Consider the following 21975-nt stretch of genomic DNA (forward strand, 5'->3'; position numbering starts at 1 on the left):
CCCCCCCCTCCCCAGCTACGGTGGCAGATCGCTGCCAAGGCAGCAAGCACTACTAGGGCAGCATTGTTTGGGGTCAGCTATATTAAATCACTTCTTTAAATTTAGTTTTTAGTTTCTTTTCAATGTTATTAAATTGAGTTATTAAAATTTATATTATGTTAATATATTAAATGTTATTTTAATATAAAATTTATTAATATCAATATTATTAATAAGAATATTGTCATTATTATTATTATATTAAGGTTATTATAATAGGCAAGAGCCTACAACACAATGGTAAATTGTGAGCCTCTTATCCAAGAGGTCTTGGGTTTGAATCTATTCGCAATCATGTTTAATAAATAATAATAATTAATTAATTAATCACAACACATAATAATTAATCTTGGCTTTGGCTTCGGCCTCTTACCGATCCAAAAAAAAAAAAAAGAAGTTATTATAATTGTTAATTTAATAATTATTATTATTAATAAATAATATATTATAAATTATTTTATTATTAATTAAATAATTATTAGTATTAATAATTTAATAATAGTTAATACAATTGTAATAATATGAAATTATGTTGTTATAAATATATTTGGAAACTAATTTTGAAAATGGTAATTGGTGAAATGGTTATCTTTAGTAAACTTGGGTTGTGCTTGATGATTCGATTTTATATGAAAATAATTTATATTGCTAGGGAAATTTTCTTATTCGAAAACCTTAGTAATTAACATACTTTAAAAAGACAAAAATTGTTATGTGTATGTTTACTGAACTCTTATGTTTTGATAACGAATTGAACTATGAAACAATGTTTAATCAACTTTATATGAATTGTTGAATTGTCTGGGATTCTAGTGAACTCAGAAACCATAGTGAATTTGGCAACTAAAGAAATGGAAACTGAAACTCTGATTGAGATCGAAAACATTATCAATTGTAATATTTGGAAATGAAAATAACAGCTTGAAAACCTATAGTGAAAATTGAATTGTTGTGTTCCAAAACCTAATGTATTACAAAAGTTACTTTTGTATGTACTCTTTATGATGTGTGGTATACTGTTATGGGTTTCGGGGTTGACTTAGTACTTTGACCAGTTAGGATGTTTACCACAAGCTTGGGGGTTTGTTATGTGATGTCATGATGATGTTTTGTATACAATCTTTCATATCCAACCATGGTAATGTGTCATGTGTGTTCTATGATGAGTTTGATCTATTGGTGGTTACTGCTTTCTAGTATTCTTGTGTGAAACTGAGATGAATGGTGTGACTTATCTGATATAACCTTTGAGTCTTTGATCAATTATCTTTAGTAAACTTGGGTTGTGCTTGATGATTCGATTTTATATGAAAATAATTTATATTGCTAGGGAAATTTTCTTATTCGAAAACCTTAGTAATTAACATACTTTAAAAAGACGAAAACTGTTATGTGTATGTTTACTGAACTCTTATGTTTTGATAACAAATTAAACTATAAAACAATGTTTAATCAACTTTATATGAATTGTTGAATTGTCTGGGATTCTAGTGAACTAAGAAACCATAGTGAATTTGGCAACTAAAGAAATGGAAACTGAAACCCTGATTGAGATCGAAAACATTATCAATTGTAATATTTGGAAATGAAAATAACAGCTTGAAAACCTATAGTGAAAATTGAATTGTTGTGTTCCAAAACCTAATGTATTACAAAAGTTACTTTTGTATGTACTCTTTATGATGTGTGGCTTACTGTTATGGGTTTCGAGGTTGACTTAGTACTTTGACCAATTAGGACGTTTACCACAAGCTTGGGGGTTTGTTCTGTGATGTCATGATGATGTTTTGTATACAATCTTTCATATCCAACCATGGTAATGTGTCATGTGTGTTCTGTGATGAGTTTGATCTATTGGTAGTTACTGCTTTCTAGTATTCTTTTGTGAAACTGAGGTGAATGGTGTGACTTATCTGATATAACCTTTGAGTCTTTGATCAGTTACCTTTGGATCGCTTCCTAGTTCTTCTATAGGACTGAGGTGATTATGTGATTTGTTTTTTATGATGTCATGGTTTGGTTTGTGTTTACTTGACTTTGGATCAATCCTGTTAAGATGATCATATTGGTGAAATCTGTGGTTATGATCAATAATGTTTTCAATTTTTTTCTAATTGTTTGTTTACGAACTAATGAGTGATTTATGGTCGTATGTGACCTAAAGCTTTTATTGGGCTTAAGGTAGGTTATTTGTATGTCATGTTGGGAAGTGGCTTGCAATGGAGGCCGAGGCCCTAAAGAGGCTGTCAAGTAACCCATTGTAGGTTATTTTAATAAGTGATAATATTTCATCAAATGGGTTAAAATAAATTAATAAGATAAAGTGCCACATTAAGTCAGTAGGGGGTCCGGAGTCCTAAGGGACTATCAAGGTAACCTTAGAGTTGACTTGTTAGTATGTCTTGTCTATACGAAAGGATACTAATTCCACATAGAGACACTAGGGGGTCTGGAGTCCATAGTGGCTGCCAGGGTAACCTTAGAGTTAGCTCATGCAATGACACTTGTCCACTTGCATAGTAGATTTCCTACGTGTCTGTGTTGCCTCTGGAATCAATTGATACTTGTGTCTTGGTACCCTTCGAGATAGTTTGCTTTCAGGTGTTTCCTTGACTTAGATGTTGGTTATGACTTGTGTTGTTAATATTCGTTTGGGACTTGAGTTTATCTCCTCAACGCAGTGGGAGTGAGCCATTTAGGTTCCATGAGTTCGGGTGGCACTGCATTTTTCTTATACAATTGAGATCCGATAGTTCGATGTCGTGGCTTGAGTTTCATGTTATGTATTATCTTTCATTTTGTTCTTATGTACTATGATGGATGGTTGTACTATTGAATTGTATTTGATTTCATAGATCTGACAAGATGATGTAATCTATTTTTATGATGTATATTCTTTTAGCCTTTCATACCCTATGACCTGTACACTGGATGATTGTGCATTCTGATTATTGCCAAGTGGCATTCGAGATAATTGTATATTGTTTAAATGGAATTTGTACTTGTAGTTATTCTTCAATATGGATGTGTTATATATTGGTTTTAGTATTAATTAAACTTAAATGTGATTCTACGTCATGAGACCCTTAGGAGATGTAATTTGTTTATGATAGTTGTTTGTATGTGAGTTATTGCTTCCACTATTTTATCTCTTGTTGTTATTGCTTCCACTATGTTATCTATTGATGTTATCTTTTTAAAAAAAATTTAAAATGTTTGGCAAACTTAGTGAAACTTTAGGTTAATTTCTTTTGGGTTCCCTGGTGGGGCGTTACACAGTTGAGGTTGTGAAATCTAGTGGCATTGCTAGGGACGAGGGGACAAAGTCCCCAAGTCCCTTGTGCGTCCTCGTCTCCAAGATTTGGGGCAAAAATGGGGTGGGTGTGTCTCCATGTTACTATGCTTACAAGCAACTAGTAGGTAGTCTCATCTACCTCACTATCATTAGACCTAATCTTAATTTTGCAAAGAGCTACATCTCACACTCCATAACAGCCCAATCATTGGGTAGCAACAATGCGTGTGTTGTATTATGTGAAGGGCACCTTTTCTTATGGACTTACTTACACTAGGACTCAAGATTCCAGTCAATGGGTTGACAACTTCATATTTGGGCAAGTTTGGTTAATGATAACACACCAACTTTTGGATGTGTTCAGTCGAATTTGGTGCAGTCACCTAGACTAGTAAGAAGCAACATGCAGTCTCACTCTCCTCAACAGAAGCAGAATACTGAGGAGCTAATAAGGTAGCTTGTGAGGCAGTTTGGCTTTGTCGAATGCTTGCGAATATGCATTTATCTCAATTAGGACCAACTCCCTTGCTCTTTGATAATAAGGGAATGCTTAAACTTGCCAAGAACTTGGTCTTCCATGAAAGAACCAAACATGTGGACATTTATTGTCATTACATTCAACAATTGGTTGAAGACGAGATTGTTCGCTTGCACTATGTTCCAACAGCAAATTTAGACTGCAAACATTCTCACCAAGATTCTTGATCTAGATAAGTTTGTAATATATAAGCTTCTTGGTCTAAATATGATCTTATTTAAAAATAATTAAATATATTATATATTCAAGGGACAACTTGGTGTTGTGGACAGATTGAGCATTAAGGAAGGGTATTAGAATATTATTATATTATTACTTTAATGGTCAAATATGCAATATATTTAATTCTCCGTAAATAAGATCATCTTTACAATCTTCTTAACTTTCTTATGAGAAACTTTCTACTATGTACATTTATAAATTCTTTATAATGATCTCTTCGACCATTTGTTAATACAACAAATATTTTACCAATTATGTTGTGTAATAAGTGCACTTGTTAGTACAATCAATGTACCCCTTTGACATTGATATCTAGGAGGAAAACTCCCAACTTCCTCAGTGCACTTATTATTACCATACCTACCATTTCAAAAGACTTGTTGAGTCCATTTTCAATCGACTCTCAAGTAGTCATTTCTCAATCAATAATAATTGTGTTTCAATTCATAAATTTCAACCAACATGCCTTCTTTTCATATCTAATTAATGCATTCAAAATAAGAGGACACTAACAAGTCAAGGGATGGGTTCATTTGAAATAAAATGTCCTTAAAGCCAAATTACATTCAAAAAAATCAGTTTTGACCTAACTTAAATGTCATGAAAGGAAACACAAATCAAACCTATGTCCACCATTTTAAATAGTAGCAAGACCATTAGAAGACAAATTAACCTCAAGATTAAGTAAGAAAATATATTGTACAAATCTTTTTTACTTTGCGTCATATAGAAGACTAGAAAGATGGCAGCCATGAAGGCTGAGAAGCCTTGTATTTCTTTAAAATATTTTTTATGGTTTCCTATGTAAGTGCTCAAAATTTCAACAAGGATAACATTATGAACACAAGAGGTTGTAACTTGAGCTTGAGCAATTTAATGTCCCATGTTAAAATAAGTTGATTTTAGTAACTTTCTCTACATTACTAATTGCTCTAAGTTTATGTAAGCACCATAGAAACCATGACTCCTTTGCAACATTATATACCAAACTTAAAAACAGCAATATTCCCTCCTTCAAAACTTGCAATGAATTTTCCCCTTAATTTTATCTATTCAATATGAAGTAAACCACATTTTTAATCATACACCTAATTAGATTTGCATTACCTAAATCATTATTAGCACTTAACCTGTAATGCAACCTAGCAATTCAATAATAGATGTCTGAAAGCTCTTATTTTAAATTGGGTAAAACATTTCATAAACTTCCATTACATTCTCAAGAAAAAGAAAACCAATGACAAGAATTTATATTTTTCAATTTCATTAGCTATCAATAGAAGTAAAGAATTGTGCCGCTAATGAGCGTCATTAAAAAACACATCCTAAGTTCAAACCACAAAAAGAGTATCACCAGCTGATACAACCATATTTTCACTTTTTGTTCTCTATATAAAATTATATATTGATCACTTTGCAATGTAATCTGCTATGCAGCATGTATTAATATTCCTAATGCCCACCTGTGGTATACAATGTTATCAGACATAAGCATGTAATTGATTTCAAAACAGGTCAAGACTCAAAATCTATCGAGTGTGAATTGAAGGCATGCCAACACATTTGCAATAAAGCAAGAGTATTACAACATCGCATCAGGGTATCATTGGCACAGTGCAATAAAAATTTGTTCACGGGATCAATACACCTTGAAATTCTAACAAGAAAACAAAGCAATTATTCATTAATGTCCAAATGTGAAGGTGAAAATAAAGCAATTATTCATTAATGTCCAAATGTGAAGGTGTACAACACTCCAAAGGAAAAAGGCCACCTATTGGCTAAAGTACACAAGAAATAGATTAATTAAAATTTATGATAAAGATGCATGACAAAATACTCAACAATGAATAAATTCATAATCCAAAATAGTAATGAACAATTGCTCCAAAGCACAAGTTATCACAAGTTGATATGGCAATTCATTAAAAACTAAAAGCATTTGTTAAAATTAGAAACCTCACAAATAAAGGTAGCTTACCTGTGAAGGACGATGCAAACGGCATCCTAGGATGCTCTCTATGATATGTGCATTTATAGAATGACCTCCCACTTTGTATGCAGCCTAGAGAAAAAATAGAGTCAAAATACCCTCTGAGAAATCCACAAGGCAACAAATTCTTGACCAACCTAGGATCATAGTAAAAACATAATCTGATTTAATAACAGAGAGGATTCAATCACCTTTAATAGCAATTGTGCTCTTTTCAAATGACTTCGAGGTATTCCATAAGCCAAATAAGCCTACAAAATATGATAAAGTAAATGTTAGTTTCACTAGTTAAAGAAGCACACAATAAACCCAAATGATAAAAGAAATTCTCTTCCTTAAATTAAAACAAGTATCCATCTAAACACACTGGATTGGAATCATAATAGCTTGATGACAAGACAAATTCATTGCTGGTGAATTTCTTTAAACTTGTAATTGTTGGTTAGTTACTATTCAAGCCATGGCAAGTTTTAAGATTCCAATTCAAATTCAAGAGTTTTGTTTTGCATCAGAGCCAGTTGCTCCAATAAGTAAAGTTTTGGTTAAATAAATGTTATTCTTTACAAACCACAATGATGCATCTTTCATCATTGTATTTTGTACTGTGACTGTAAATGCAAACTCAAATTTTTCTTTGAATTGGTCAGTATTTGGCCTCTGACAGGCCCCTTTTGAGGAGGTAAGTTATAATCATCCTTGTGTAGTAAAGAGTTCAATGAAATACTAGCTTTGCCGTGGGTAATTCCCAACACACAGTGCAGCCTTTCTAGAAATATGCCGTCTTTATTCCTTTTGAAGCAGGTGGTGTTTTTGCAACATATCAAATTATGTAATTTTTTTTCCATTCTTTCCTGAAAGATAACATTTGAAAGCCAAGACAAGTAAAAAAATAGTTAATATCTTGAAAGTTTTCCAATGTTCAAAAGAATGTTCAGATTAATACAGGTAACCCGTTGCATATTTTCACCAATTTATTGGTTTATTTACAAACCAAATCCAGAAACTTTAACAATAAAGAAAGGAATGCTACTGGTGTGAACTAAATCTCCCATGTTGACTGTGGAATCTAATTCTGATTGCTTTCGAACATTGGCCAAGCTACCATCTCAACTATCTAAAAGTGGTCATTTTCTTATTGTAAAACATGATTGGATTAATATGGTTGAGGACTTCCTGAGAAATGTGGCCTTGGATACTAACCAAAAGGGACTTATTCAATGGAAGGATATTCACAAGATCACCTTCAATCTTCCTTTCACTCTGAATCAACATCTTCAGCACAATACCCACGTTAATATGGGATGATAAGATATGTGGATTATCCTTCTCATATTCTAAATTGACTTCAAAAAGATACCCAAGCTATAAATATATATATGGGCAACAAGATATGTAAAGTATTTTCTTAAAAGGATATTTTGGTCATTTTAATTCTGATTTTGCTTATGATGATCATTTTTCCTCACAGAAGTTCTAATCTTAGCATTTTTGCAAGTGTTTTAGTTTAAATACCCTTATCTGAAATGCTGCTTCTGGATTTGGTTATGTAAGTATTTTTTCATCAACATTTTGGATCACACTCTGCGATCCATCATCAGGATGAAAAGAGAAGCATAAGGAGAAGATGTGATCCGAAACATTGATGAAAAAAATACTCACACAATTGAATCCAGAAGCAGTATTTCAGATAATACTCATAGATTGTTTAAATCTACTCACTATGATTAAACATCCTTGTTTTGGATACAAACAGTTCAAGCATTTTGGCAATATAGCAACCAGTATATATCAGCCATGGCTTGATTCAAATTGCAGACCATTATCAGTCATGACTCTATGTAATCCTTTTTCTATTAATAAAAACACACCATAGAAACATGTTGCTAAAAAGTGATTATTTCCAACGCTTTTACTTAACAATTCAACTTTAACCAGAACAAACAAAATGTGTGGTAGATTGAAGGATAACATTTGAAATGTGAGAATAGAAAGGATCAAAACTCACATGCATCATTAGAGCATTGTATATATTGATCCAAAAAGCAAGCTTCTCTTCATGTTTAAGCCCGTTAAGATCAATCTTTTCCAACCGCCGAACATAGGACCTACAAACAAAATCTATTAAATAATTATGCCAATAAAAACCTTCAGAGAGAAAAAACCTATGTACCCAATGTTGATGTTTGTGGTCATATTTAAAGGCCTTCAACCTGTTCAATCCATGGGTGCAAAACATTGTGACGTAGAGAAAATTAATTACCAGTTAACAGTAACACCCATAAAAGTTTATACTATGTGGCATCCATATTTATGACACTCTATGTCTGATGTTAAAGATCATGACCATTACCATATTTTAGGACCTCAAGTATGAACTGACTTATGTTGTCAAATATGTGTATTCCATGAATGTTCAAATTCAAAACAATTAAAACTTATCTTTATACTATTGATACAGAAAAGGAAGGAATTATGGCTGGAGTTTACCCACCACAGTAAAAAGAAGGTAAATAATCGTATGTTTAGCTCACCCAGACAGAAAGGCAACTTGACCTACAAGGTTCCTTGTGTAAAGGATAACTCAACTGTTATATGTTGTAAAATGTGTGCGACTGTCTAAAGGAAGAACCATTAAGCTTCCATTTTTGTAAAGAAATACTCACTTGAAAGTGTGTAGCATTCTAGCTGCATAACTTAGCCGATCATTGTCCACACAAATCCAAGGTACTTCTATCATTGAAGCATATGCTCCTACACCTTTTTTTGAACGCTTGACTTGGAAAGGATCGGTCAGCTTTATATCACATTGATCAACCAACTTTACATCACATTGCCCATCATTCTTGCCACTTGGGCTCCAAGCCTCACATTGATCCCGAGGGGAAAATGTGCTTGATGAAGACAAAGATGAAGTTGGAGAGTTTGAGAAACCTATATTTGGCAGTGGAGGTTCAGCAAGTTTACAATAGATTGCAGCCATACAATGTACCAGATCTTCAGAAAGCCTATTAGGTGATTCATCAACATGATTTGAAATACTAGTCCCCAAGTGATCAGCAAGACGGGCCACACGACCCTCAAGTTCCTGCACATGAAAAGTAAAATGATTATTATAAGTTGGAATGTAGCACACTCACCACCATTCATTCAATGATAATTTGAATAAAGCAACATTAAAATGAAATTTTTATTTTGTGCAATCAAAAGCCAAAAGGTATACGTTAGAAAAAATTAGAAGACATAATTAAAAGATAATATCCACCCAACCCAAAAAAATTGAGCTGGGACCAAACCTCACCAAGTACCCTTCCCAAACTTGGTAACTTTGCCACAGTCCATGCTATATTGATATTCATATTACTTTAAACTGTCAAATTCTTCTCATGAAGCAAATTTGAATTTGTCTAGTTTTGAAAAAATAAACTTGCAAATATAAAGAAAGTCTATTGCAGATAGTTCAGCACCAAAGCAATCACTTTTTAATACTGGAGAAAGGAAACAATGACATAAAACATGATAAACAAAACAAAAAATGCCTACACAGTCACAATGAAATCCTTTTGAATACTAAAGATACTTGAAAGTCAATTTACAATATAGAAAGTTGTATTGTTGATACAAACCAATACCTAAAAAGAATTCCATTTTTCTGGCGGACCTGGTAAGTCCTTTATCATTTCGAGGCTACATCATCATATCATTAAGTGGCTGAACATAAAAGCCAAAACCTGATAACAAGAGCAATACCATAATAACTCTCTTTTTTGTTTCCCTATGATGCTTTGAAATTTCACATAAGGCAAATCTTCTATTTAATAGCTTTAAATACTTTAACTTGCAACTTAGTAAAAACTGTTTGCCTATGCAAACTTATTTCTAGAATCTTCTGAATATCTTGTTTTTGAAAGAAAAATATGTAGAGCTTTATGGATGTAAAGCCATGGAACTATTTAATGAAAATTTCATTAATTGTCACTTTGTGCAATAGTGTGCTAGAACTAAATTACATAAAATAAAAATTTACCTGTGCCAAGCATAGAGGTTGGGAGTGAGAGCTGCGTTCCAGACCAACTAGCGGTGAATTATACAAAGGAGGGGAAAGTCTCACTGCTGAACTTGAAGAAGAAAGAGATGAATGACTGCGTTGAACTAGAAAATCTGAGTGTATTTGTCTACTCAACCCACCTGTCAGCTGCTGCAAGGAACTAGTAGAACTCTGTGACAGGGACGATTGGCTACGCTGAACCAGATTACTACTCTGCTTTAGCAAGCTTAAGAATCCATTGGATGGTTGTAATGGACCAGAATGACTTTTATGATTAGGATAATATTCTTGAGAGATTGATGTTGAGGGATTGTTTGAAACGTTATGTTCAAAGACTTTACGATAGAGCAAAAGAAGATGTTGTTCAAGGCGTTGCACTTCAGACTCTAGTTCTCCAATCTCCCTGATCATTTCTTCGGTTTGCTGTATTTCAGGATCCACAGAACAAACATATCAATCCTGAGGGAAAAAATATTGATCGGACGCAAAACAAAGTAATCAGTGCAGAACAAATTCACATATCAATCAGTCAGTAAAATTTTCATTGAACTGTCTCAAATCTTTGTTAGAATGGTTAGTAATTTGAAAATTATCACTCAAGCTCCAAACAAATAAAACAGGAAATCCTATTTAACAGGGGATAAAGAAAAGTTCAAATAAAAGCCCCAGATGATTAAAAAACCACTTTGCTACAACTCAATAACCAACAGATGTATTTATTGTTGTAAAAGCTTGAACAGAAAGCACAGGCAATCATTGCATAGTATGTAGAACACGGTCAAGGTTTTCTTTGTACATCAAAGTTCAAGATTATATTGACCAGTAAACCTAGAGTGTAGAGAAATTAAACACTTGGCAAATATTCTAGCTACGAATGTAATACAATTTACATTAAATTCAGATTAGAGGCTATAATCAGCTTGATGGTCAGCTTACTAGTAATGTAGAAACCACACTCTACCAAGGGAACCAACCACAAGTAACATACAAATCTAAATCTAAAAGTACTTACAGATTCTATAAAGGCAAATAACCAACCAAATCATTTCTAGACAAATCACAGAATGTAAGAAAATTAGATGAAGCATGGACAGAATGTTTATATCCAAGTGCAGCTGAAACAGCCTCTGACAAAAAGATTGAATAGAGAATTTTTGCGGGGGCACTATATAAGAAGAAGAATAGAATTCGTCAGCATATATAATAGCATTTCCTTTAATTGCAGAGAATAGAGACAAGAATAAAACCTTATGTGATAAGGATATACTAATGCAGAATCCATCAGTCCTTGGTATGCATACTAAAATGCAAATTTAAAAACTACAAAAGGGTATTTACTAGGAGGTGCAACTGTACTAAGATACATATACTTGCACAAATCACTTCTCCTGATAGTTATTATTTATACATTCTAGAGGGCATTTCTACATGCTTTATAGATCTCTGAATAGACTACTGAGATCAAAAACTCAGAACAAATTTCTGTAGTGTAAGACATTGAGTATAGAAATCGAAGCTCGGGATGATTATTAAAGCAATTAAAAATTCATGTGCAAGCTACCTCGGCATATTTGTTAGAGTAATTAAAAACTCATATGCTAGTTACCCAAGACATACAAATAGAAGAGGGTGTGCCATTATACAGACTGTTTGGGAGAGAGGGATTATAAGCAATATCTTCTAGACATACTATATTGATTAACAATATGAACAACTAGTAACATATTGATTTCATAAAATCTAAGTTACCAATTCGGATGCAGATCCAGAAGCGGATGTGGGATTCCGAATTATTTTTGGGAGGAGGATGCAGATGCAGATGGATGCACACACACACACACACACACACACACCCAGTTATACTATGTATTTACATATACAGTTATACTATGTATATGCATATGTATAATGTTGTTGCTGATTCTGATGATGATGTATCACTTGGGATTGGGGTAATTGTTGCTGTTGGAGAACTAAATGTTGATTTGTTCTGTTGAAATCTCTGCACTGCCTTTTGTTGCATAAGCAATTGCAATTTTTGAATATTTTGTGTCTGATAGTCCTGCTGACTGAGGAATATATTGAGAAGCTATTTGCTGCTGCTTTATTTGGTTTAAAATGAGTGATTGGAGATCACATGATGCAGAAGATGACTGCAATTGGGGCAAACCTGCAATTTGTTAATATTGTTGAGGATTTACGGCCTGTGAATTTGAAGTTTGTCTATGGATGGCTTTCGGGAAGCATCAACAGGGCTTCCAGTGCCATCCCACATCCGCACGCTTTCGCTTCCGCATCCACCATATGCCAGGACAAATCGGTAACTAAGAATAAAATGTTTAGCAATTGATGACTTGAATCTCTACAGCTCTGAACCATTTTTGGCTGGATCCATTTCAATATGAAAAATTAAAATGTATAAAATCAAATTAAGAGGAATAGATACAAAATTTATTCAGAATGAAAAGAGGATTTAATCTGTTTCATAACAGATCTCCAGGAATTAATAACACATTGTGCATTGAAGAAGTAATTTAAAGAGTTATGGAACTGTTGCAGCCTTAGATCCAAAACCAGTTGAGTTTTGGGAGCCTTCATTTTCAGAAATTTGGTTTCCTGATATAATCCATGCATACATATTACATAATCCTGATATAATCCATGCATACATATTACATATATAATGTTTATATGCCATGTCTGAGACTGAACTGAGTTAACAAAGATGGTCCTTGATAGAATTTGGGGACAGCCAGAAATCAAACTCAGGAGTCCTATGACTTCCTCAGTCTGTCTATAACTCTGTTCCAGAATCCCAAAATCTTAGATACAAATGACAACGAGAATAAGCATTAAAGAAGATTACATAGCAAGGAGTTTGGGACTTTAGATTGCATTGACGCTAATGCTTACTTTTTCTAAGTTTCAAAAGAACCAAGACCTGTGCGTCAGAGAAATTCAAATATCTGATTATGAAGTCTTTGAACATAAGAATCTGAACATTCTAAATGTAACAAGACACTGAACACAATTTGCGTCATGCACTGCAACCCAAAGACATCTATTTAACTAAAAATCCTCAAATGGACCCTGACGAAGAAAAATTACATGCCCAGGATATGGGGAAAATGAAAATGATTAACAGACCAGCGAGTAATTATGTCATTTTGCATTCAAAAAATTCAAGAGGCCAGAAAATGTGAGCAACTCTTGAGCCTGGATGAGTCACACCTTAAAAGCGTGAGCGTGCAAAATCTCTCTGACTAACCATGCTCTAAACAAATTGTGAAGAACAATTTAATTAGGATTCAGCAATCTAAAATGGAAAACGACATATTTATTTTAAAGCAATAATCATTTACAAATATCCTATCAGAATGAAACCAATACAAGCTCTTGCTAGCACAACAATCAGACTAATAACAACTCCTTTTGAGAAACCACACCTAAAAACACCTATGGAAGTCCAAGAATCACAACTTAGGGATCCACTTATTTAGATGTCCATGCTAGAAGCCAACTATTGAAGACCAAGAGTCACAAATTAGAATTTCATATTAGATGTCATTTTGGGATTTCAGCTTGGTGTCCCCAATGAGAACTCAATGCTTTAAGCAATTAAGCTCAACCCCTTGGAATAACCAAAAGTTATAAAACGTCATGGCATATGACAGAATCTCAAGATACTAAGTATGCATGAACAATGTTCTAAGTAGGAACATGTTGTTGCATATGGCTGCCCAAAGTTTAAAATTGAAAACCAGAAGTTTTCAAACCAACACTGAACAGCAAACCAGATGGAGTGGGAAAGACCATTGGATGCGAAGTTTGAACATATGGTCACAACTCAATCCTACTATCAAACTGTTTCTATGGTAGAGAAGTAACCTAATTAAAAATTGATAACAGGATAATTTTAAGGGTATTTTAATTGTCTTGATTGAAGTCAGATGATGCTTCTGGCCATCCTTATCATAGTAGTAATTTCAAGGATTAATTAAAATAAGTAGACTTTCTTCTCTGCTAGAATATCTCCAGAAAATATTTCACTCTATCTATTATCATGAATTATGATTACATTTGCCTGTTTCTTTCTCTAAAGGTTTGTGACTCTGTCCTTAATTTAAAAGCCAGTGAGACAAGACAGAAAAAACTTATAATTTGAAAGCAAGTGAGACAAGACAGTTGAGACATATACATGATAATATGCTTTAGTCAATTGATTCGAAAAACTAGCAGTTACTGTATAATCAGGAAGTCTAATTTAGAATTTTCCACTGAGACACAGATCAGTTTCTTAAGCTCATTATTATATCTATTAAAACATTCTTAGCCTAAGACTGTTTGACTTAAGAGAAGAGTCATACACCAGGAACACATAACAGCCAGCCATAAGATCTGCAAATTCCCATAATTCTTATCAGTGAAGAAGCAGATATTAATATAGCAAGATAGGTTACCTTGGGAATATTGCATCCATTTTCTGAATTATCTATAGTTGAGACTTGACCTAAAGCATTCTCCAGAGCCTCTCTCACTGCCAACTGACCCTGCAACTTCATCTCAAGCAGGGCAACCTGCAATAACCCAATTTAATAAACAAAAGTTCCCTAATGCATTGAGCTTCAAATATATCACTTTAATGAATGAAACCAAATAATTCTCCAGGAGTATTCAAGTTCCTTGCCAGTCAAATTGATGCTCTCAAAAATCAAAAATCAACTTTAAATAATGGGTAAAGACCCAATATTCTGTAGCTAGAGTTGGATGCTGGAGATCTTAGAACATAGCTTAAACATATTTGATATTTGTCTTCACCTACAACTCAAATGCCATACAGAAAATGGAGAAGAACGAAAATACACAGCAAAGAAGATTGTATGTTCATATCAATGATTAATCAAGCAACAGTTAATAAATGGGAGCAACTGAATTGATGCCATCTGTGGTGCATCAGTGCATGGCTCCTACTATTCACAATACATTGCAAACGATTTCTTTTGTGCAAAGGAAGAATAGATTTAAGAAAGGATAAAAAGCTCAAAAAACAGTTTTCAGATAAAATGCATAATAACTCAGGGTCATCACTGACATAGAAATTAAATGTATTTATAAGGTTTGAAGAGGCCACATATGGCATAATTGAGCCTAATTCTAAGTAGAGATGCACACATCCATCTACATCGACCAGCATGAAATCTTGAAATTCAAACTTGTTATATATAACAGAGGCAGCATTAATGGTATTCCAACAATTGGAGACATCACTTTGTTTCCTTGTTTGGTTCACTTTTTCAATTTGTCAACTAATGAGAGATAGAGAACATTATAAAGTATCTCATAAACAGAAACAGCACGTGCCACCTGAAAAGACACCTTTCAAATAGAGAGAACAGCTTCAATCTCGAGATATATAATCTTCATGGAAATTCATTTCTAAAAATCGGGAGCTGACCAACTCCTTAGATAAAGGACGCGCATTTAACTATTTTTACTATGTTTAGTAATAGATTTTAGTCCATTAGTCTGTTAGAAACTGGAGCAACGTGATTGCTAAATAAAAAGTCCTGTTAGGAGTAGTTTACTTTGTGAGTTAAAAAAAAATTATAACCAGAGATTGGTAACTATAGAGGGATAGGTAGGAGAGTTTGATTCGGATTTTTTTGTAAATATTTGCAAATTAATGGAAACATATATGTTGCGTTCTTATCTCATCTTATCTAGCTGTTTCTATAACGTTACTGTGTGTTATTTCTTGTCACTGTCTTATTGCTGAATATTCTGGATATGAGGTGACTGAGAATGTGCTCCCCATTTTTAAATACTGTAGTTGTTAAAGATCATTAAATTGTATTATGCTGGTCTGAGTGTCTACATCAAATGCTGTCTGTCAATAACCTAGCAAGCTACCTCTAGAAGCATTCCAACTGGGACTACTTGCATTTACAAGTACAATTTTCTCAAACAATGGGAGGATTGCTCCAATCCTCATGACAGCCCTCAATCTATCAACCAAGTGCCTAACAACTAGACTACAAACCAAGGTTGTACCGGGACGGAGGTACTTGGGTACCTAGGGTACAGGTGTAGGTACAAGTACGGGTATGGCTATTTTTCAAAATAGGGGACCGAGTACTTGGGTAAGTTAAATTTTTCTTTTTTAATATATTTTAAAGTTTATTGAAAATCTGAAGATATGACAATGGTTTTTCAAAACAAGAGCAGTGATAACATCTGCAGATTTGCAGAATGTTTGTAATAATAATAGATGCTAAATGTTTTGATGCATAACAGAGAAGGCGGACTTTAAACATGAACAAGAAGAACATAAATCATATAAAAATGACATATTGCAAATGATAAACTTCTGACTTGTACAGTGATAAAGTTTACAGTTGATCAGTATCCTATCAAAGTTTCACACTGGTTATATATTGAATTATGCTTGATAAACAACAAGCTGATATGCAAACAAAAAACTGAAACAAAAATTGGAAACCTTAATCAAGGTCGTTAGCTATAATACTCTCCACGAGTAACCGTTACTTGGGTACGTGGGTACACATCCCAGCGGTGTGGGTACGCATACTGATGCAACATGGCTACAAATTTAGAGGTGATCAAGCAGTTCACAATAGTTCACACCTCATTGTTCTCCCCCACTGTCAGGATATAAATGCCCTTACCTAAATCAGTAGTGATCAGCCTCAAACTAATACTAGGGGTAGTTAAGGGCAGAAACATGCTCCTTCAGGAAAGGAGCCGCAAAGCCCACCCTCTCTTCAATCAAGGGTATTAGTACAGGCCCTCAAACTATCAGTTGTATGCCTAAAGATAGTTGCATTTAAGTTCAAATTTGCTAGCAAAAATTGACATCTCACCTATTTGTCAAGTGCCTCAAGATCATGGACCCAGAAGCTGAGAGCTCTCCCAGTGATCAGGCCCTTTTGTCACTCAACTACCTAAAGGTCCTCTCTTGTTGTCAAGTGCCCATATGAATGGAAAATGATATCATTTAAACTCATGTCTAAGAAACAAATTACAACTCAAGCTGTACTTTGGAAAAATCAGAAGCATTATTGACTTGGGATCCTTGCCATTGTACCTCATATTAAATCATCTCGGAAGACACCAAATGTGCCAAATACATAATTTATCTTTTTTAATAGCTTGTATCACTAATCTAGATAAGATTACTCCAACTAAATTGCATAAATATTGAGAAAATAACTTTATTCAATGAAATAAACTTCCTAATAAGTAATAAACTCACATCTTTTTCCAAAGAGGTTTGCCGGTCCTTTCGAGAAACATTCCTTTTTGTGATATCAATGCTTCTTTTCATCCTTTTCCAACCCTGAAATGTATATAAATCAAATAACACATCATCACATGCTCAACTGAAAAAAGGTTTCGAGGCCAATATATATTCTCTGTGTTCTGAACTTCTGTGATATTGGCCAGAATCAAGTAATTAACACAGCTAAAAGTAGGTTCCCAAACAACCACCCAATGTTTTCAGTGTGTTCCTGCACTAACCCATATAGTTCTGTGTTGCCAGACAATGCATTCTTACCGCTTTTATACTGTGAAATGCTTGCGGTGATATATCCCAGTGATCAGCTTCATTTTCTGGAGCGCTGCTACAGTGACATAATATTAAACTCCATGAATCAACTGTGCATATACTAAATCAACATGATGATTACAAAGCATATAGTATCCATTGTTAAGCTTCTCCACAAATCAACAAATCAGTGTACAGATTTTAAAAAATCTATAATGAAGAATGAGTACACACCTCAAAAAAATAATGACAATTTCCTTTTAAATGTGTCAGACAAATACCATTCTATAATTAAAGGTAAACAGAAACTAGAAATGAATGAAGAATATCCGTCTGAGTCACCATCCCCAAGCAAACCCACTGAGATGCACACCTAACTAAGAAAACAATAACAAAATCAAATATCATGAAATATTTTCGATCAGGTGAAACAAAATAATTGCTGTGGCATACAGGAATCTCGACGATATCCAGTCTCATAATTAACTTTTCAATTAGGACTTCTAAAAGAAAGCACACATTTTGCACTAGTGTTTTGGCATTTAAAAATCACACATTTAGTACAAGAAATCCGCATATAAACTCAGACACTTTGCACGCGGAGAAAGTCCCAAAGATGTATTAATGTCTCCGATATGAGTTTATAAATTAATTGATTTAATTTGTTAAAACTTATCTCATCCATCCCTGCTACGTAGTTTACAACAAATCCAGCTGTAATACCAGATGACTTTTGGCCCAACCATATCTCATAGACTATGGTCCCGAGGCATGTTTAACCGTCTAGGTCTTATTTAGCAATGCCCGATTTGTAGGTTATCTGTCTCGCTTCCCTGGTATGTAATCCAACTTTGCGACGTCTACAGTGACATACAGAAAAAATATGTTTACACCTTAAGATTAGAATCTAGGCTGGACCAAATATGTCAGTACCTTGAGAGTTGCTGCTAGATCTCAAAAGGAGATTTCTTCAGATAGTTTATGATGAGGATCCATTCTTCAAAAGGAAGCTACTGTTTCGCCAGAAGAGTTATGGAGAATAACCCAAATAACACTTCTTAGCAAGGTATGTACGTTAATTTGTCGTCTGTTAGACTACTTTGTCGTGGATATTTATAAATTTTCTGTTGGTTATCCCTAGTGGAGAGACCTTTGATCTATTGGAAGGGCTTACATTCATAACTAGTTCATTACCATACTAGACTATTTACAAACTCAAGAGTCGGTAAGGAAACGTATAAAGGATCTTCCCAAGGAAAAAACCTTGCTAAAAATCCCTTGATTGCAAATGTAGCCATAGAGTAGTATCCCCCGATGTAATCCTCTAACATTCACAGACAAAAGAGCACATTAATTAGCCTTATTATCTGCCACTGCTATTTCAGAGGATGTGCAATTTCCAAATGCTTTAAAAGTTTTTTGACAGGGGACGACCAATTCATAGCCTTAATACCTGAGAGAGCGGCCGTGGTTTCCGCGTGGAGGCTTTGCTGGGGTCTCGGAATGCTCCCTCTTTCCAACAGACTTATCCTGGTCAGTTTTGCAGTCCATCCTCCTCCTCCTCACTATACATTCAGAAATTTCCATGAAACCACAAATTCTACCTCCCAAAACACAACATTTTATGAACCGCTGAAAGAAGAAAAAAATTATTATATATTATCCTCTCCTCTGCACCACCCAAATTTCGGAAACGCCCACCTTTTTAAAATATTAAACATATTTGTTGCCGCCATTTCCGTTACACTTATCCTCTCTAATACTAAATCGGTGCATGCTATCCCCTAAATTTCGTTGCGCAGATAACAGAATAACAAAGAAATTACAAGGGCAAATGAGCTCACTCACATTGTGACCGCAATTTTGCTCGGGATTCTGATCACTAACAACTCATTCTGCAAATAAGGCAATTTCAATATATCTTCAAATGGCGCGAATAGAGCATTCCAGCACAAACAAACAAAGAGAAAATTGTTAAGCGGAATATAACTTTGTTCTCTTTTCCAAATTTGCCTCGGACGCATTCATTCCATCATCCTTATCTAACTTTGTTCTCCGTATGCCATCACATAACGCATATACTTCTCTGTTTTTCGCTCACATTGAGTCAAATGACAGCAAGCTACCATTGACTTAAATCGGTAGAGTCCGAAACTACAGAACCAAAATATTTACGGTGAATAGCGTGTAAAAAGTGAACTCATAACGAGGAGAGCAAAAATATTGCACTCTCACGAACTAGTGACATTAATTACGATTTCTCTAATTCAAAATTTTGTTTCATAATCGAGTGCTGGGGCCTCCTCTGGCGCCGTCTTTTGGCGGGCACCCCTGACAAGCCATCAATGCTCTGCTAAATACAATAGATAATTAATTGAAGCAGGCGGAGTACCTAGCCGCTCCGCTGTTTTGGCGGAGATGCCATAATAACTTATTATAGATAATTAATTGAAGCAGGCGGAGTACCTAGCCATTCCGCTGTTTTGGCGGAGATCCCATAATAACTTATCTATCCTGTTAAAATACAACAGTGCGAATCCCCATGTGAGGCGCCTGTCGCTATAATCCAATAGCTTCCTGTTGCTTTAGTTGATTCTGCCATTAACTTACCCTAAATTCTAGTTTAAGTTGTAGGATTTAAATTGTACGATTTCCTCTGACATATTTGAGTAAACGTTTGTCAAAATCCTTTACATTTGCCTCGTTAAGGGAGACAAACTGCTTGCAAATTTTTCCCGTCCCTGTAACTCCGCACATGTCCATGTCTGCACATTTGATGCACACGTCAGCAATCGTGACCGCTTCTGTGCAAAATAATAGTAAATAAAATTAGTGAGTTAATGCGGTTCAGTTCAGCGCGAGGCATTTACCGTAATATCCAACAGAATTTGACAAATCAGCAGCATCTGAGACCTCTGACGGACTTCAGAGTTCTCAACGTGACCGGCGAGAATTTTCAAACTGAGAAGTGAAAAGTCTGCAGGGAGCCGCGGAATTTCCATTCGCCGGTAGCCAATTTCGGTCACAAAGTACTGGCCCAGAAATCTAACATTCTGTGGCCCCTAACCTGCAAACAGTTATGAGCTGAGTTAGGGTAAATAAGGTACAATAATTAAATTTTCCACCAATTCAATAGGTACTAGTCCTTGTCCGCGGTCAATTCGACTACGTTCAATTTCTGGTACGAATCATAAAATACTCTCGCTCTAACACTCACGTTACATTCAGGTCGGCCATTAAAATGATGCACTTGCTTCACCTCTTTCCTGTTAGGTGGGATTGAAAGAAACATGAAATACCTAACCCGAGAATCTTTTCCGCAAGGGACAAACGAAAGAGATGGTTAAAACATTCCTGACCTCAAGTCCACTCCTACCCGCTCCAATTACAATAGACCTGCAGAGAGGACAGCACAAGGAATTTAACAGAGATTTCCATGGAAAAACAAAAAAAAATACTATCATAATCTCGCAATTTGGAAACATCCGTTAACTCTTTTGGCATTGCACCAAGTTTGGCTACAAATTAGCACTACTGTACAACAAGAATGCCAAAATAATGGAAAATATATGCATTTTTTTTGGCATTACAACGGGTTCGTCTACAAATTAGATAAACTGTGCAACAAAAATCCAAATAGTAAAATAATATGAGTTCTTTGGCATTGCACCAGGCTTAGTGTCAAATTAGCTCTACAGTACAACGAGAATGTCCACATAACGAAAAAAAAATGCATTTTTTGGGCATTGCACCAAGCTTAGCTACAAATAGTTCTACAGTGCAAAAAGAACATTCAAATAATGAAAAAAATATATGCATTCCCACAAAGTGACAACGGGAAATTCAAAGAAAACAGAGATTCTGCAAAATTATTCCATTTCGTATCGCCATTATCGGAACCATCATTGATTTTGGCTTTTTCGCGAACTTATATACATTTTCGAACAACAGGACTGTCTATTCACACCTTAAAGGCAATGAAAAATCCGCACTTTTGAGGGCTAATTCTGCCATTGGACCCCAGAATTCCATTAAAATTTGATATTCTGAAATGACGCTCTGCTGTCATTTTTACTACAGAGAAATTGGAAAAGTATGTAGCGCGTCAATGGGCATGCACTAGGTTTCATAATCATGACAACAAAAGTTCAAAAAGCATTGAAATTCCATGCAAATGATTATGCATGAGTCTTTATTAAATATGACTGCAAGATGAGCTTCTTTTCTAATTTCAACACTCTTGCAATATTAAATGGCCACGAGTCAATGACACAGT

General features: G+C 34.6%; 1 protein-coding gene across 5 annotated transcripts in view; it reads right to left on the bottom strand.

Annotated features, from left to right (window-relative positions):
- LOC149563526 (uncharacterized) overlaps positions 1–20766 on the bottom strand; it is a 37203-nt gene extending 16437 nt beyond the window's left edge. The window contains exons 1-11 of one of the 5 annotated variants that reach the window (XM_089826759.1): positions 20570–20766; positions 19548–20464; positions 19153–19264; positions 17709–17772; positions 17406–17489; positions 14593–14709; positions 10112–10555; positions 8751–9172; positions 8093–8192; positions 6279–6338; positions 6076–6159 (exon numbers count right to left, since the gene is read on the bottom strand). In XM_089826759.1, the coding sequence (XP_089682885.1) occupies positions 6076–6159; positions 6279–6338; positions 8093–8192; positions 8751–9172; positions 10112–10555; positions 14593–14709; positions 17406–17489; positions 17709–17772; positions 19153–19250 (1473 nt within the window). In that variant the 5' untranslated portion in view covers positions 19251–19264; positions 19548–20464; positions 20570–20766. Of the gene's footprint in view, positions 1–6075; positions 6160–6278; positions 6339–8092; positions 8193–8750; positions 9173–10111; positions 10556–14592; positions 14710–17405; positions 17490–17708; positions 17776–19152; positions 19332–19547; positions 20547–20569 lie in introns of those variants that run through there. The other 4 variants (XM_089826760.1, XM_089826758.1, XM_089826757.1 and 1 more) reach the window with 4 other exon arrangements.
- Positions 20767–21975: the final 1209 nt, after the last annotated feature.

Source organism: Cupressus sempervirens, chromosome 4, assembly GCF_028749045.1.
Source record: "Cupressus sempervirens isolate cs-2001-9-10 chromosome 4, ASM2874904v1, whole genome shotgun sequence".
NCBI lineage: Eukaryota > Viridiplantae > Streptophyta > Pinopsida > Cupressales > Cupressaceae > Cupressus > Cupressus sempervirens.